The sequence below is a fragment of the Hyaena hyaena genome, unplaced genomic scaffold, assembly GCF_003009895.1.
Source record: "Hyaena hyaena isolate Hyena2069 unplaced genomic scaffold, ASM300989v1 scaffold_141, whole genome shotgun sequence".
NCBI classification, from domain to species: domain Eukaryota; kingdom Metazoa; phylum Chordata; class Mammalia; order Carnivora; family Hyaenidae; genus Hyaena; species Hyaena hyaena.
In genome coordinates this window covers 1,957,454-1,973,676 of record NW_024080773.1, presented here as the reverse complement: position 1 = coordinate 1,973,676, position 16,223 = coordinate 1,957,454, and the positions used below count along the sequence as shown (strand labels likewise).

General features: G+C 42.6%; 1 protein-coding gene across 1 annotated transcript in view; it reads right to left on the bottom strand.

Moving 5' to 3' along the window:
- A1CF (APOBEC1 complementation factor) overlaps nt 1–16,223 on the bottom strand; it is a 76,345-nt gene that overhangs the window by 22,299 nt on the left and 37,823 nt on the right. The window contains exons 3-6 of the mRNA XM_039238541.1: nt 12,447–12,581; nt 10,574–10,704; nt 5,384–5,622; nt 413–577 (exon numbers count right to left, since the gene is read on the bottom strand). Of these exons, the coding sequence (XP_039094472.1) occupies nt 413–577; nt 5,384–5,622; nt 10,574–10,704; nt 12,447–12,581 (670 nt within the window). The remainder of the gene's footprint in view (nt 1–412; nt 578–5,383; nt 5,623–10,573; nt 10,705–12,446; nt 12,582–16,223) is intronic.

Sequence of the window (16,223 nt, the reverse complement as noted above, 5' to 3'; positions counted from 1 at the left end):
GCCAAGAATTATGTGGCCTAAACTGTCAAGAGTACTGAGGCTGAGAAGCCCGGCCTTAGATTTATACTTACGGCCATGCCTTCATCAACACAGTAAATATTTAGTGAGTGTCTACTATGACCTGGTACAGAGATAAGAGCTCAGAAGACAGTAGAAGCCAAAAAACTCTCTTGTAATTTATAGTTAGGTGAAGGAAATGTGCGTTAACTAAAGGATCACAAAAATAATTGTAAAACTATAATGTTGACCAATGTTATAGACAATGCATCCTTGTATATGGTTTTTGTAGTCCTCATGCAATTATGAGAATGCCAGATGAAGACTACCTTGTTTAAAGTTATGGGAAGTCATCTCAAGCCTAAGTGTTTTCAGAGCACATTTCGACAAAGTCATCTTGTACAGTATGTCCCACCTGGTTTAATATTGTTGAATTCTTTCTCAATCGTCTCTTCAGAAGTAGAGAGCATCAGGTTCCTCACGTATAGGATTTTCACTGAAGACATTGTATCCTCATCAACTTCTACTTCTGGCTCTGCCCAGTCTACTGCGATAGGATGTCCCCATAACTGAATTCTGCCTGTTCAAACGGATCAAAAGTCTGATTAGTTACGTAGAAATTGGGACAACACCATCTCGGCACATGGAGATGGCCTTTTAACTTCAGCTGATGCTTGAGGTCTTGATTGAGCAAGAAGACTAATATTAAAAGAGGTTATTACTGATTTCAGGAAACATTCCAAATAAATGGAGGAGCAGGCTAGAAGGGAGTTCTGTGTGATAGAAGGTTTACTGTAATAATTGAGTATAAAGGGAACTAGGATGTGGTTTGAAATGGAACAGAAATGAGCAGCAATGGGCAGGTTTGGGTCTTTGAACAGCTCTCATGGGGAAAGTAAGTCTTTGAAAGTGAGCCGGCAGAAAGAGATAAAGGAAAAAATGGATTTAGGGCTTGGGCATAGAGTCTGACTTCAGGAAGAATTAGTCAGTCATTAGGGAATGTGTCTGCCACTTCTAGAATCTGGGTGACCAGGTGCCCCCACCAAGCAGTCTAAAACCTGGTGGTGTGTGGGCTCATACAGCCCTGGTTTGTTCTCTGTCCCTCACACTTGGTCAGGGCGCCCATCAACTGTGGTCACGCCTAGTTCTCTGGCAGCACATGGGCAACTTGGGAGTCTGCAGAAACATTCTTTATCCCGACTGAGAAGACAGAGAGCAACAGAAGGGTCTATGACGAGAAACCAAACTCTTGTTAAAGGGGTAGTTGTTACCCACGACTACGTATATTTTAGTGTTTCTGTAGTTGCAATATATTGTGTGTCTTGCACTATATAATGTGTTTTCCATATTCCACCTCAGTTCTAGCTCAAGTAACTCTGTGGGGAGGGGAGTGCCTTTCTCGATTTTATGGAAGAGGAAATGAGCTTTAGAGGGATGAGTAACTATCCCAGACCCACTTCATGTCTCCATGTCTCCTTTGTGTTTTGGGATTACCCAGTTCTGTACCCTACACAGGGCAGAGCCCAGCTGAAGTGATGGGGGTGATCAACTCAATTTCTAAAATTGATTGGAAATCTTGTGTTTTTTATTAATTGTTTTGGAACAAGCTATATCCTGCTTGAGAGAACACAATCAGCAATTCTCAGTGTTGGTAAGAGTTCAGTTGTTCAATTATTATTCCACATGGGAGGCAATTCTTTTCAATCAAAAGGCATCTTTTATTCTTTGGAAAGCAGTTAGTGAAACCATCTGTGGCACTGACTCCCTGAAACCTTAACAAAGAAGAGGCACGTTTTCATGAATTACCTAATCCCAGAGGGGCTGGGTCTGGTGGGACCCCAGTGGCGAGCTACCTGCACTGGATCCCGGGGAATAGTTTTCTTCATCACTCTCTTCCCTCTTCTTCCCTCTGCTCCCTTCTATCCCTTCCCCTTCCTTTTCCTTTCACTCGTTTTGCTTTGCTTTCCTTCCCTTTCTTTTCTATGCTTTACATAGACCTCACCGACTGTCTTAGGCCAAGATCTCAAGGTGCCTCTCAGTTAATTCAGCCAAAGTTGAAGACACTGTTCCTGGTCTTGGACCACAGTCTGCCTTCGGCTGGCCTGAAAATCTGCAGAAATCTGAAGTGGACAGAAGTGAGAGGAGGTGTGGTAAGCAGTGATCACAAATGTCCCCATTGAAGTTGGTGTTGCAGAGGGCTTTGGGAACATGGCCTCCAAAGCCAGACAAGTTCAAATATCAGATCACCATCCTGGCTAGGACACCACCTTTCTAACCATAAATCTCCTCATTTATAAAATTGGGATAATAAAAGTCACTACCCTGTGCTGTTGTGGGAACAAAAGATGATACATGTAAGGGACTTTTTGTTTGGTCTCTTTTCTTGTGTGTATAATTTCAGAACATGCACTCTTTGAGTGCAGTAGTTAGGTTTGATTTTGTTTTTTATAAAGAATTTCCTTTGGAAGGGAGCAATGCACATTGTATAGCCTTAGTAAATCCTGCCATGCTGAGTGGTCCCCACATGTACTTATTGACCTCCTATGCAGGTGATGGCCAGAATCCTTAGTTGAAGGATTTAGCAGTGGATCACAGAACTAGCTGCACTAAAAGGTCATCTGGAAAACTGAAAACACCAGTGCCCCAGAGAAGCAGATTCAGGTGAGGAGAGGTTGATTTGGTTTCTGGGATTGTTTAAAAACATCCTCAGGTTATTCAGATCTGTGGCCCATGATGGACAGTCATTGACTTAGATTGCTAGTTCTCAAGCTTTGTGCTCTCAGAGGCATAGCATCCTGGGGACTTGTTACAAAGGCAGATTAGCAGACACCACACCTGACCTTCTGACTCCAGAACTCTGGAGGCGGGACCTGGCTCGACACACTTTAACAAACTCTCCAGGTGGTCCCTGTGCAAGCTGACATTAGAACTTTCCTCAGACTGTCCTTAGAGAGCTCTGCTGGCCTCTGACACAACGTTGGACACAATGACTTTGTTGGACACACACCTCCACAAAGATGCAATGTCCGGAGAGAGCTGCCGCCGTCACCGGGAAGGTAGGTGACTGGGGAGCAATATATCGCATTCGACAACAATTTCCTCTCTGTCTCCAAGTCTGGATCAATGAAGAAGGAAAAGCTTCTTGTGGTCCTTGCTTATCACAGGGTAAAGATCTCATTCTTTCACACTAGGCCATCCAGAGAATCGCCAGTGACTGAAATCCTTTGTTGTTGTTGACTCTATGGTGAGGTAATAGGCAGAGTGTCCAAAGGGGCAGTAGACTTTCCTCAGAAGCCACAGCAGAAACGAATGGTTTGCTCTGACCGGCTTACCTATTGTCAGTCTGCTCATGAGGCCCTCAGACTAAAGAAACTCCACTCAGCTGAGGTCTACTCAAGGGAAGTGAGCAGGAGGGCTGCCTCGGATCCTGATGAAGATGCGTAGTGGAGGGTGAGGCTGAGGTAGCCTGGGGGTTGCTGGGTCTCACAGGCAGAATCCCTAAGGAAAAGTCAGGGTTTCAGGTGGAGACATAACAAGATGCCTGAGAATTCTTGAGGTGTGGCTGCCTGTTCCTGCTGGGGAGAGCTGGCCCAGCTCAGGTAGAGAGAAATGCTTTAGTGGGTCAATATGCTCTTTTCTTTGAGGACGGGAAGTTGAGGGGACGTTCCAGTTCTTTAGAGACACTGGTTGGCCCCTGAAAACTATCTTTCTCCCATTTTGGACCCTCTTTCACTGCTAGCCTCCCCAATCCTCTTGGGACAGACTGGTACCATTCAGTCTATCGATGCATAGAAATCAGATTCCTACTATTTGCAAGAATTGTAGAAAGGATGGCATGATATTTTAGGAACAGTGATCTGATAGTAATGTTCAGGATGGAGTAGGCAGATGTTGGGGGTATGTCCAAAAAAGCAGAGCAGGAAGAATAATCTGGAGTTTTGAAAACAGCCTCTGTTCAGGGAACATATGTTTTGAGACTCCAAGGGTAGTCTGAGGTCAGGATGGATACCATCAACTTTTTCGTGGCAGAACTGTTGAAGAGAGAAGAGGTGAAGATGACACCAAAGATGAAGATCAGGTCACCCAAAGGCTAAGTAAGGACACCTCATGAGGAGGGTCTGTGATTCTCTGTGCCTGGGCAGCATAGGTCTGGCCATTGGGTGGTGACAGAGTAATGAAAGGAAGAATTGATGTTAAAAATGCCTACCGCTCTAATGGACTCAGCAAATTTGTGGGCTATTTCCTATCTTTTCACTTATAAGCTGCCTTCATGAAAATATTAATAAAACTCTTCTGCAAGATCAGAAGCTATCTTCCAATTTTGAAAACTTCTAGATGGTGAATGCTCTTATGGAGCTAACACTTGTGTATGTTCTGAAGTAGAGTTGATACACATATTACATTCGTGCCAGGGGCACAATGGAAAGATTGGAAAACTCTGTGTTGTGCTGTGCTTACCACAAGTGTCACTACCACCACATCATATGACACCATTACTATACCATTGGCTACATTCCCTACTCCGTACTTTCTATCCCCATGACTTAATCATGGCTTATTCGTAAGAATGTGTAGATGGTCAATATAAATTCTAGGTGGTGGTTGTTTTTTCTTTAATTCTCCTGACTCTTCCATGATGTTTGAGAGAAGAGTTCATCCCAACATGTCCACTCTGTCATTCTTGAAATCCTCTTACCATTTTAATATTGGTTCCTCTTCATACTTTGTGTAAATTTTGGTGACTATTTGAGAATGAGCAGAGGACTTTCAACAATTTTCCCCGAGCAGATCTGACTGAGGCAGGGCCTTGTTGGAGTCTTTAAATCTCAGGACTTGGTGGTGGTTGTCCGAACGGGACCCACCCTGTGGTTGTAGCACCTACCAGGTGCCTTTCTGTGGAGGGCTAGTATTTCTATTCCCTCCCCCAAATTAGAAAATATTAGACACTGAGGAGTCACGATCTGAGTTCATGTCACTTAGTTGTCATCAGGATAAAGTGTCGCTTGCAGGTTTATTCTACATTGTAAGGGACCATTTCCTCCACTTCTAGTAAGCCTGACAGCAACATCTGTATAGATAAATAATGTATATATTCACTTTCGAGAAGATTCCTCACCTTAACGCCTCATTACAGGGTTACTGCAGCTTATAGCTCTGGACGTCCCCAGGGCACGTACATTAGACTAAGGGCATGTTTTCCAGAACCCATTCTGTGAAAACTTCAGGTAGGTGAATCTACCATAACATGGATAAGAAGGGGAAGAAGTTGGGATAGCCTAGAAGCAAAGCTCCAGGGCAAGCAGACCACAGGCAGCAGGTGTCTCCTCTGCACCCAGCAGCCTGTGGCAGAGCGGGGGAAACTTCTCTTTGGGGAGGAGGTGCCCACCTGGCAGCAGCTTCCTTCGGGCCATGGCAGCTGTCCGGTGACTCTCATACTCCACGAAGGCAAAGCCTCGGTTTCTGGTTTTGTCTGCGGCGCTCGGGTAGACGATGACGTCGACGACTCCCTCGGTGACCTTCTTCATCTCTGCTAGGATCTCTTCACGCTTTTTGGTCTTGGGGATCCCCCCAACAAACAGCCTGCAGTTGTCCACACTGGTGCACACCCCTAAGAGACGTCCATTTCTGGGAAAAAAAAAAAAAAGGCAGGTATTCTGCTTGGCAATAATCCTGTGTGATTGAGGTTTAAGAAGTTGAACACCTATGACCGTGGACCTGATATGGCCTGGAGTTGTGGCATGTTTGGTCTTCATAGTGTTTTCTCACCACCCAGGATAATCCCTGGTACTGGGGCCGCTGCACCTTGGCCCACATTGCTCCCATGGCTCCCAGCCTGCCTGGCCCAGGACTGTCATGAACTTGCACACCTGGCTGCTCCCCAGCCAAACAGGAAAGGTATTCTGACATGTCTAAGAAATTTTTACATAGCATCTTAATTTGGCCTACACTAAACCTGTGATATGCGCCGAGCAGGTGCGGGTTCCATTTTCCAGATGAAAACCTTGAGGCTCCAACAAATTAACTGACTTGCTTAAGATTTTAGAGATTTTAAGGGACTCTCTCTTCAGTTCCTGTTTCTTCTGTACATTGTTGCTGATTAGCAAGTTAATGTTTTTTTCCATTAGGAGAGGAAAGATGAAGTTTTTCTGGGGGGACATTTGGGGAAAGGTATCAGAAATCTTTTGTATATGAGTTTTGGGCACATAGTGCCCCTTCTGGGAAAGCATCTTTATGGAGTTGAATACCAACATTTTTGTATAAGGATATTTACTGCTACTATTTAAAATAGCCCCCAGATTGGAAATAATCAAAATATCCCAGCAACCAGGACTGGCGTAATGCATCTTGGCTGAGATGATACTGACTCTGAGGCTGGACATTTATTTCCTCCTTGTGCACCGTAGCAGGTTTGTCATCCTCACTAAATGCTAAGAGCCTCCTGTTAGGTCCTCTAAAAATGCCTCTCCATCTTTCTAAATGTCCCCTTGGGTGAACGCTACTGCTCCTGGCTGAGAATCCCTGGTGAACAATAGACGGGCATTTATAGCCTAGAATGCTCCGTAGTCATTAAACATAGTAACATAGAGGAATATTTATTGATTTAAAAAAGCTCACAAGATGCAAAATACATAGAAGACTGTTTTGATGGACACGGTACCGAAAATCTCGGAAGACCCTAAAAAGCCAACATAGTGATTATCTTGGTCAATGGGGTTATGGAGGAATGGTTTGAACATTAACCCCTTTTGTCTGTTTGATTTTGCTACTTGCTGTGTATTAGGCTGTGTGACTTTTCTAATAACAAAAAGTTCTTAAAAACTGGGTCCAATTCCTTTAACAGAAATGACTTGTGCGTCATGAATAAAGGCGGTCCGCGGGGTGGAATGGGACATTGCTCTGGTTTCTTGGAACTGGTGACACTGAGTCGCATGACAGGTCCTCTCACAGGGGTGAGGTTCCTGCCCTGCTGTCCCCCATGCTCTGCTGAAAAACTGAAGACCCAGTATTAGATCTGTGATGGGTCCGTGACAGTCTGGCGGACATTGCCCCAGGAATGTGGTCTTTCCCCGGGGGGAGGGATGGGTGGATAAAGTAATCTTTCAGGATTTTTGTTTTTGTTTTGCTTTCTTCCCTAAATCTCCCCCCCCCCCCAAGGTACTCTACATAGAAAACCTGACAGACTCCACCAGAAGCCTACTAGAACTGATCCAAGAATTCAGCCAAGTTGCAGGGTACAAAATCAACGTACAGAAGTCAGTTGCATTTTTATACCCAATAATGAAGCAACAGAAAGAGAAATCAAGAAACTGATCCCATTCACAATTGCACAAAAAACCATAAAATACCTAGGAATAAACCTAACCAAGGATACAAGAAATCTGTATGATCCAAGGTATTATTTAAAATTTTTTTAAAGATTTATTTCTGAGAGAGAGAGTGTGTGAGCAGGGGAGGGTCTGAGAGAGAGGGAGACACAGAATCTGAAACAGGCTCCAGGCTCTGAGCTAGCTGTCAACACAGAGCCCGACATGGGGCTCGAACCCATGAACCATGAGATCATGACCTGAACCGAAGTCAGACCCTCAACCGACTGAGCCACCCAGGTGCCCCATGGTATTATTTCTTTAGGAATTCTGTTCTTTTTGAGGGAGGGCCAGTGAGGTATGAGTTACCAGCAGGTGGAGCCTGGAGGCTCTGTGTCCTATTTTTAAATCTGTGAGGTTTGTCAGCCACTTTCCCGGAACCGCTTGGCGATGAAAAGCCATCTTTCACAAGCTGAGGGCATGACTTTAATGTCTCTAGAAGCCAGGCATTTAGACAAATCTCAGTGAATATTTAATGAGGAGGAGGATGATATGACAATTACGGGTCTTTTCCGGATAAAGAACCTTATCTCTCCCCTGAGAAATGGTGGCTAAAAGCCAATCGAAGTTTATCCTTCTTGTCTGCAAGAGGGGATGGATCCTTTCTCTGGCAGGACTGATAGAAGGCAGTGTGGAAGTAGGTGAGGACGGCACTAGGGTATCCATTCTTCCACTTAATAGTCTATTTATCCTACACCATGATTTTTAAAGTACCTCTGTGCCTTCCTCTTGCTTCTGGCATCCAACCTGAACTTTGACTGGAATGTGGCCGCCAGCTTTCTCTTTCCAAATGCTTTGTAATATTTCTCCTCCTCCCTCTCCTCCTCCTCCACTTCCTCCTCCTCCTCTTCCTCCTCCTCTGTAATCATCAGCAAACATTCGTAGAGCATGTGATCTGTGGCAGACACTGAGCTGCGCTGCATGATCTATGTATTTTTCATAATGCCCCCATGAGGGAAGTACATTTTTACCTCTTTTAAAGATGAAGACCCTGAAATTCACAGAGAATACTGTTATGTATCAGGGACTGTAATGGATTGATTGTGTTCATTATTCATACCCTCTCTATCTTAAGGCACTGACAGGCCCCAGCGTGTAACGAAGTGTTGAGTAGCTGTAGCAAACCATGCCGATTCCCTACATAGCCACGTCTACATCCCCCTCAACTTCAAAGCCATTTTGAGAAGAGCCCTTGCTCTTAAGAGTAAGCAATGAGGATTCTTTGGTCCCTGAATCCCTGTAACTGTAATATTTAAAAGATATTAAAATAGAGCTTTCTGTAGCCCTTTCCAAAAACAGGTCAGTGTGCATTATCTCCTATGACAGATGCTGAGAGCCTGTGAGTAATTATGTGCTGATGGTAAAACTGTTGGTGAACGAGGTCCCAGGATTTCTCCAAAGGCCCCTGTGCTCTGATCACCCAGCTTCCACACCAGAAAATCCTCCACATACCAGACAGAGCACTTTTGGATCCGTGGAGGCCTGTGTGGAACTTCCTTTATACTTTCCTCCAAACCCCTGTCATAGGCTCTGACCTTGGGACCCAGTGGCTAGGCTGCTGGGGTTGCCAATCCAGTCAATCTTTTTGTGGTTAAAAAGTTTTAAGAAAAATGACCCAGTGATTGATTGATTTGCAGAATTATACAGATAACACATGTCTTATTTGGGGTGTATAGGAAGACAGTGAGACGAAAGATAATTATAGCAAATCTACTCTCTATTCACATTTAGGATGACCATAGTTTTCAGAGGCAGAAAGGAAATACATGAAAACTACGTCTTGGAATTGATGGATGTGCTACTATGTAAGAGTTCTATCATTTTTTGACCTATTGCTGTGTTCCACCCACTGGGGTAAACATTTAAAAATCTTTCTAGTATCCCCACGATAACACCTGTGAAATGAGGGCTCGTATCATCACATTAGAGATGAGGACGTTGAGGCTCAGAGATTATGTCACTCACTGACACTCAAGCGAAGCCTGTCTGATCCCAAAGCTATTGCTTTTCAACTGTTCCACTAATCTTTCTTCCAGGTGGCCCAGGACTTCCTTTAAGAGAGGATTTAGGACAGTTCCCTCTCTATGTGAAGGTTTAAGAACTCTACTGCATGATGCCAGCCCTCTTCCCAGTGATAAAAGCCAGTTATTGATTGCACAGGGCCAATTATGCCCTGGAAACTTCCACTGGCCCCACGACTTGCAACATTACCTGTGTCTGGCTGGCTCTGTGACCTCTCTCCTGACTCTGATATCATACAGATGGTCACCTCCTCAGCTGCTCCCTGGGGTATCTTGTGGTAATGTCAGGTGTAAATTCTCCCACATTTCCAGTCGGCTACCCTTCAGGCCTTTCCCATCTCAGTGACTCTGTCTCATCCACAGATACGTTCTTCCCTGACCTCTAACATTGCTCATACTCTAAATCCAATATTTAGTCAGTCTTGTCTGTCCAACCTCCAGAATGTTTAGCTCCCCGTCTCCCAACCCCAGCAACATCACTTTGCTCTTTGTATTGGTAGGTCTGGTCCGGCCTTTTGTTTGTTACATTTGCTTTTTTTTTTTTTTTAATTTTTTTTTTTAAATTTATTATTTCTAGGAGAGAGAGAGAGAGACAGCGTGAGCAGGGGAGGGTCAGAGAGAGAGGGAGTCACAGACTGAAACAGGCTCCAGGCTCCGAGCTGGCAGTCAGCACAGAGCCCGATGCGGGGCTCGAACCCACGAACCGCGAGATCATGACCTAAGTGAAAGTCGGACGCTTAACCGACTAAGCCACCCAGGCGCCCCACATTTGCTTTTTTTGAGTCCACATATGACTGTCCTACTCTCTCTCTCTTTTTTTTAATGTTTATTTAGTTCTGAGAGAGAGAGAGAGAGAGAAAGAGAGAGGCAGCATGAGTAGGGGACGGTCAGAGAGAGAGGGAGATACAGAATCGAAGCAGGCTCCAGGCTCTGAGCTGTCAGCACAGAGCCTGATGCAGGGCTGGAACCCACGAACTGCGAGATCATGACCTGGGCTGAAGTTGGATGCTTAACCAACTGAGCCCCCCTGGTGCCCCATGACTGTCCTACTCTTAATATTCTGGATCCATTTGTTTGCTGTGAGGATAGGGAAAGGTATCTTGATATTTCCAACATTTTGAACAGTGCCCAGCACATATTTATACAAATGCATTAGCTGCTTCATTTTTAATTGGAAGGGGTGGATCTTACCTAATTTCATAGTTGTTAAGTTGCTTGATTGCATCCTTGGCTTCTTGTCTGTTTGAGAAAGTTACAAATGCATACCCTCTATTGTTGCCATTAAAATCCATCATCATTCTCATTTCATAAATTTTACCAATCTACATAGGAAAGGAGAGAGAAAGAGAGTTCATGTTTGTATATTTGTACTTCCAAATGAAAACACGCTCGCACCACGTTTTCTGAGGTCTTACCTCTGCCATGTGTGACGTTTGCGTATTTTCACACTGGGTTCAGATCTGCTATCTGACTCATGGACAAAGTCAATTTAAATCAAGAAAACGTGTACACATGGCATTTTAGCCTGACTTAACAAAATGTTTTCAACAGAGTAAATGTCTTTCACCACTCAGTTATCTGTGGATTTATTCCCCATCCTAGGGACCATAAACTCATTTGTCCTCAGAAGTACAATGTCTCTATAGATTTGCCCTTGCCCTCCACACTGGCCTCTGAATTTCCATAGTTTTGCCTTTACTTGGTCATACTCCACTACTGAGGTTTAACACAAAAGCCCAGACACTCATTTGGAACCTTGCTGAACTGATTTCTTAGCTGTCTTTCTCCTACCAAGATCTCAAGATGTACAGAGAAGATGTGACTTAGAGGATGATCTGGGGATCCCTGTTGCTATTTTGATCTGTAGGCTGAAGGCAGGTGCTAGTCTTACATGACTGGACCAATGTCAGGACCTTCACGTTAGAAGGACACTCACCCCACCCCTCTGGCCCCAGCTCTTTTGTTTTGCCTATAAACTACTCTTTCCTGCTACCACAAATGCTCTTCAGCTAGCCAGGCTCAGTACTTTATCATTGCTGGCCGCTCTATGATGAGCGACCCTAGCAGATAGGCCAGGCATATACAGGGAGAAGAGGTGTCATTCAACATGTGCTCTTTACCTTGGTGGTTGGTTACCCCTCGGCACAGCCTCCCCACTCCATGATATTAAACGGTGGACACCTATCTATCGTGAGCTTGTTAGGAGAGTTCAAGCATGTTCCATCTGATTCAGGTGTATCTTGGAGCTCATTTTCAGGTTCAGCATCTAAGATTCTTACAGGATTAAATCCTCATAATTTGTGCACTGCCAAGTGAGATTGTTTGTATAAAATTAGGAATAGCTCTGAAATGGGGACTGACTGATACACACAAGTGATTTGGGCATTTAGAGAAAGAAATAGCTAGACTCCAGTCTTTCTAAATTTTCTAGGAATGGGGTTGTTGAAATGCCATTGGGGAAAATAATAAAAATAAAATTTAATTTTGTGTCCTCCCTGTAAGGTTGGGCATAGTAACAACATATCACTTGGAATTAAAACTGAGGAAATGTATTCCTCAATGATATAATGACTTTGAGAACCACATTATTAATTTTGTTGATGCATTAGGGCAAATGAATTCAAACCTGTGGAAGGAAATTTCATTCGGAATCATCATGTATAGACACACATTTGGGCCATGACAAGGGCACACATTCCCTAAATGAAAATGGTACACTTTTTAAAACCATATCAAAATGTCAACTTGGAGGAGTATCTTATTTTGGAAGGTCACCGCAGTATTATTATAGACTAATAGCATCTTGCGAACTCCATATTATCTGTGTCACTGAAGATCAAAGGTCAGAATTTGAAAGTTAGCGGAAGCAATAGTTCAAGCTGCAGGTCACAGGAAGAGCTACATCAAGTCAGTGACAAGGGCACCACCACTAACAGAGAGGTTTTAACTTTGTCCATGTTGAGGAATGCAATTGGAAGAGACCACATCACTTACCAAGAATGAGTGTGAAAGTGTGGAGTATTTTCCCCTTAAAAGATAAAAAAAATTATTTATTTGGACTCACTTTTTCACATAATGGTATAAGTTCATCCTCAAAAAGGTCTCGGGGAAGTTTCCCAATAAAAATTTCACAGCCCCTTTCTGGGGGTGCGGCATCCCAGCCAGGTGGAGGTCCGCCATATTTTCTTTGTCCGTTTTCCTGCACATCCAGGGTGGATTGGATGAGGGAGAGAAGAAAACAATAAGACCTTTAGGTTGAGTGCCTCCGTTATTTTCAAAATCATGGTAAGGAACATATTTATCATTGACAAATAATTGTGAGCTGGTCAGGGGCGCCTGGATGGCTCAGTCAGATAAGCGTTCAACTTGAGCTCAGGTCATGGTCTCGAGGTTTGTGAGTTTGAGCCCTGAGTCAGGTCCTGTGCTGACAGCTCAGAGCCTGGGGCCTGCTTCAGATTATGTCTCCCTCTCCTCTCTGCCCCTCCCCTGCTCATGCTCTGTCTTTCTCTGTCTGTCAATAATGAATAAATGTTAATGTTTTTTAAATAGCTGGTAAGAGCAGAAAATCAAGGTCTTTTATGTTGATTTTAATACCATACTCTGTGCTTCAGCAACTTGCTTGCATTAAACATCATGAAAACATGTCCAGTGCTGGACAAACATTATTGTCATTCACACCCATCAGTGCCTGACCATCAGAGGATTGGACTATAATTTGAATCCAGGGCTCTGCTATAACATGGAGCCTGTGGTGTGGTGGTAAGGGTTCTGGAGCTGGGCTGCCTGGCCCCGTGACTCACTAGCTATGGGGCTTTGGGAAAATGGCTTAACTTCCTGGAACCTCAGTTTTCTCATCTACAAAGTGGGGATTAATATTGGTTGTTGGATTAAAGGAGATAATACATCAAATATGCATGGTACTGTTCTCGGCATTTGATAGATAGCCAATAGTTATTAATTCTCTTCTCATGTCCCTGGATTTGGGAGTCCTTGTGAGACCCTAAATAGAAACATTATGAAGATTAACATTTGAAGGTGTGGACTGGCTAATTTTGTGAGGAACTTAAATCTGTTTTCAAAGCTGACAAGATAGTGAGAGGTTTGCTCGGTTGGATCTCTTTGTGGGGAACAGTGCTGTTCTCAGTCCAAATAGAATTAGTTTCATCATCATCATTGTCATCTTTTTTTTTTTCTTTTTTTTGGCTTTTTCTTAACCAACCCGTGGTAAAACCAACCAACCCTTGGCCCTTTATGAGAAGGAGTAATTCTGGTTCTTTCCTTTACTAGACATTAGTAGACATTAAATATTGTCTACTAGACATTATTTATTAGACATTAAATATTAAAGATAGCATTACTGTCTTTATTTTTCCAGAGGTTAAAGACCCAAAAGAAACTTCAGGGGCCCCACCACCGTTGACCTGGAATACTGCATTTGCTGGGGGGTGTGGGGGGGTCCTCTTACTTCCAACCTAGGCAAAGCCAGAGCTCTTTGTCTTTACACTTTATTATTTTTGGAGAAAAGTGAATATAGGGGACCAAATGTCAGTATTCATTGCTAACTTCTACAAGTATTACTTTAAGAAGTTTTAAACTATAAGAAGTTTTAAACTATAAGATGATATATATTGTTGGGAAAAACCAGTAATGTAGAAGGGGAAAAACACGGTAAATATACAAAGTAAAAAGAAACATTTCCCAGTAGTCACCCAACCAATCTATAGAGGTAGTTAGTGTTAAGTTTGCTTTTCCAAACATTTTTCTATGCATATTCTTAAACATTATATGTTACTTGTTTAAAGACTTTGTTTTACATGATTGTTTAAGATCAGAAGTAAAGCAGCAGGTGGTGTCACTGTTAAATCTTTCTATATCCCAACTTGAGACTTCTGCAATTATTTGATAAATACCAGCACAAAGGCTTTGGGATCATAGCATAAATTAAGTCTCTGGTTGTGATCACTTTTTTATTCCCAGTTTATATCATGTTGCTTCACATTAAACAAGGGGCATCAGCTGTGTGTTCTACCTTGCCTTGATTATTTTAGGCTTCTAACAACTGGGTGTTTATTTTACTAAGTATTTAAATATTTGTCTTGAGTTCTTGTACTTTTTTCCTTCCCCTATATTCTTGCAGGATCACCTAACGGCAAAATGTTTACATCACTGAGAAATGAAATGTTTCATATTTATAGGGTGGAAAATTCCTCAAGAATTCAATGAGCTGTATCTTAACCAAGAATTTTCTAAAAAATATGGCATTGATCTTTTCAGATATATATTAAACATTTCTATTGATTTGTTTTCTAACAGAAACCTATATGGCACTTGCTACACACCAGACTCTGTCGTAACCCTTAAGGAATGTCACAGGTTCAGGACTATTGCTCTCCTCATTTTACGGACAACACTGAAAGCCCAAGAAGATTAAGTAATTTTCTGAGGTCATATGGTTGGGAAGAGGCAAAGCCAGGATTCAAACCCAGGCATTCTGGTTTCAGAGACCATCAGCTGAATCCCCACATTTTGCCTTGTTCTATGGAAGGCTCATCATTTATAACAGACTTATATGTTTAAGGACTTATTTGAGGAAAAAAAATTAGCATGCCATTAAATTGTAAGCTCTCTGCTGCATTTAAAATCCTTTCCAGTTTGCAATCATATTATTATACAAGTTTTGGAAGGACAGATCTGATATGTGTTGCCTATATGGAAAGATATTTCTATCGCCAAAGTAAAATCCACCTCCTTGGTCTGACCCTCACCATTTAGTTGATGATGAGCTCTTGGAGGTAATTTCTGTGTATATTAAATGTCTAGAGCTCTAGTCAATGGGTTATTGGAATACACTTAGCATACATTTAGTAACATTTTTATTCTTCAGGTTGAAGAAAACAAGCTTTCATCCCATAATACTAAAGTAGCTATTCCAGAATGTCTGATTTGACAAGCTTTGTCTGATAGTTTGAAAATAAATAGGCAACCAACAGATTAATCTTTAAAATTTTCCCTTCAACTTTCTTTCTTGCTATACTTGCTAAAAATATCACTGAACTATTTCGTGCATAGGAGGCTTCATCTGCTTATGAGCCAAAATGACTGGACAGGAAAGCTCATTAACTATCTTTCTATGGTTTCTAAAAACACTTGAAAAAAAATTCCCTAAGGATATTTTTTGGGGACCATGGAGTCTGGCTGGTTCAGAGATACCTCTAAGTTTACGCCTGGGGGAGATCTGCTCTACCCACCGCCCACCATGCTTGGAATGCACCGGGCTGGGAGTCCAGGCCAATTTAAGACCATGCTGGGCGTTAGTCATGGGTTAGAATAGCTGTCCATTACTCAGGAAGGACAGTGGGAGCTGTGTTGTCAGTATTTTTGGCACTGTTTTTATAGTTAAAGAGTTTAAAATAGATAAAGCCTGGTTACAATGGCTCTTTCCCCTACTGGCTGATGTCCTTCTCAGGGGACACGTTCACTCAGCAGCACAAATGTATTAATAGTTCAGAGAGAAAGAATATAGGTTTTTGTTTTTCATGAGAGAACATTCATTACACTCTGGGAAACTTTATTTTTCTAATGGAAGATCTGCAAACCACTTACTCTCTCTCATAGCACGTACATAGATAGAAACCTTCAACTAGGTAAATGAAAACTTGAAGACCCAATTCTAACTATAAATCTAGTGGGTTTAATTCACATATTGGATGCTGAGCTGACCTAGTAAGTCAATTTATGTATCAAGAGTATTTGAAAGTTCCTCTGTCACAGATTTTAAATCTTTCATTACAGAAGCATAGAGTCTTTAAGAAATGATGTATATCATCTTCTTGAATAAAAC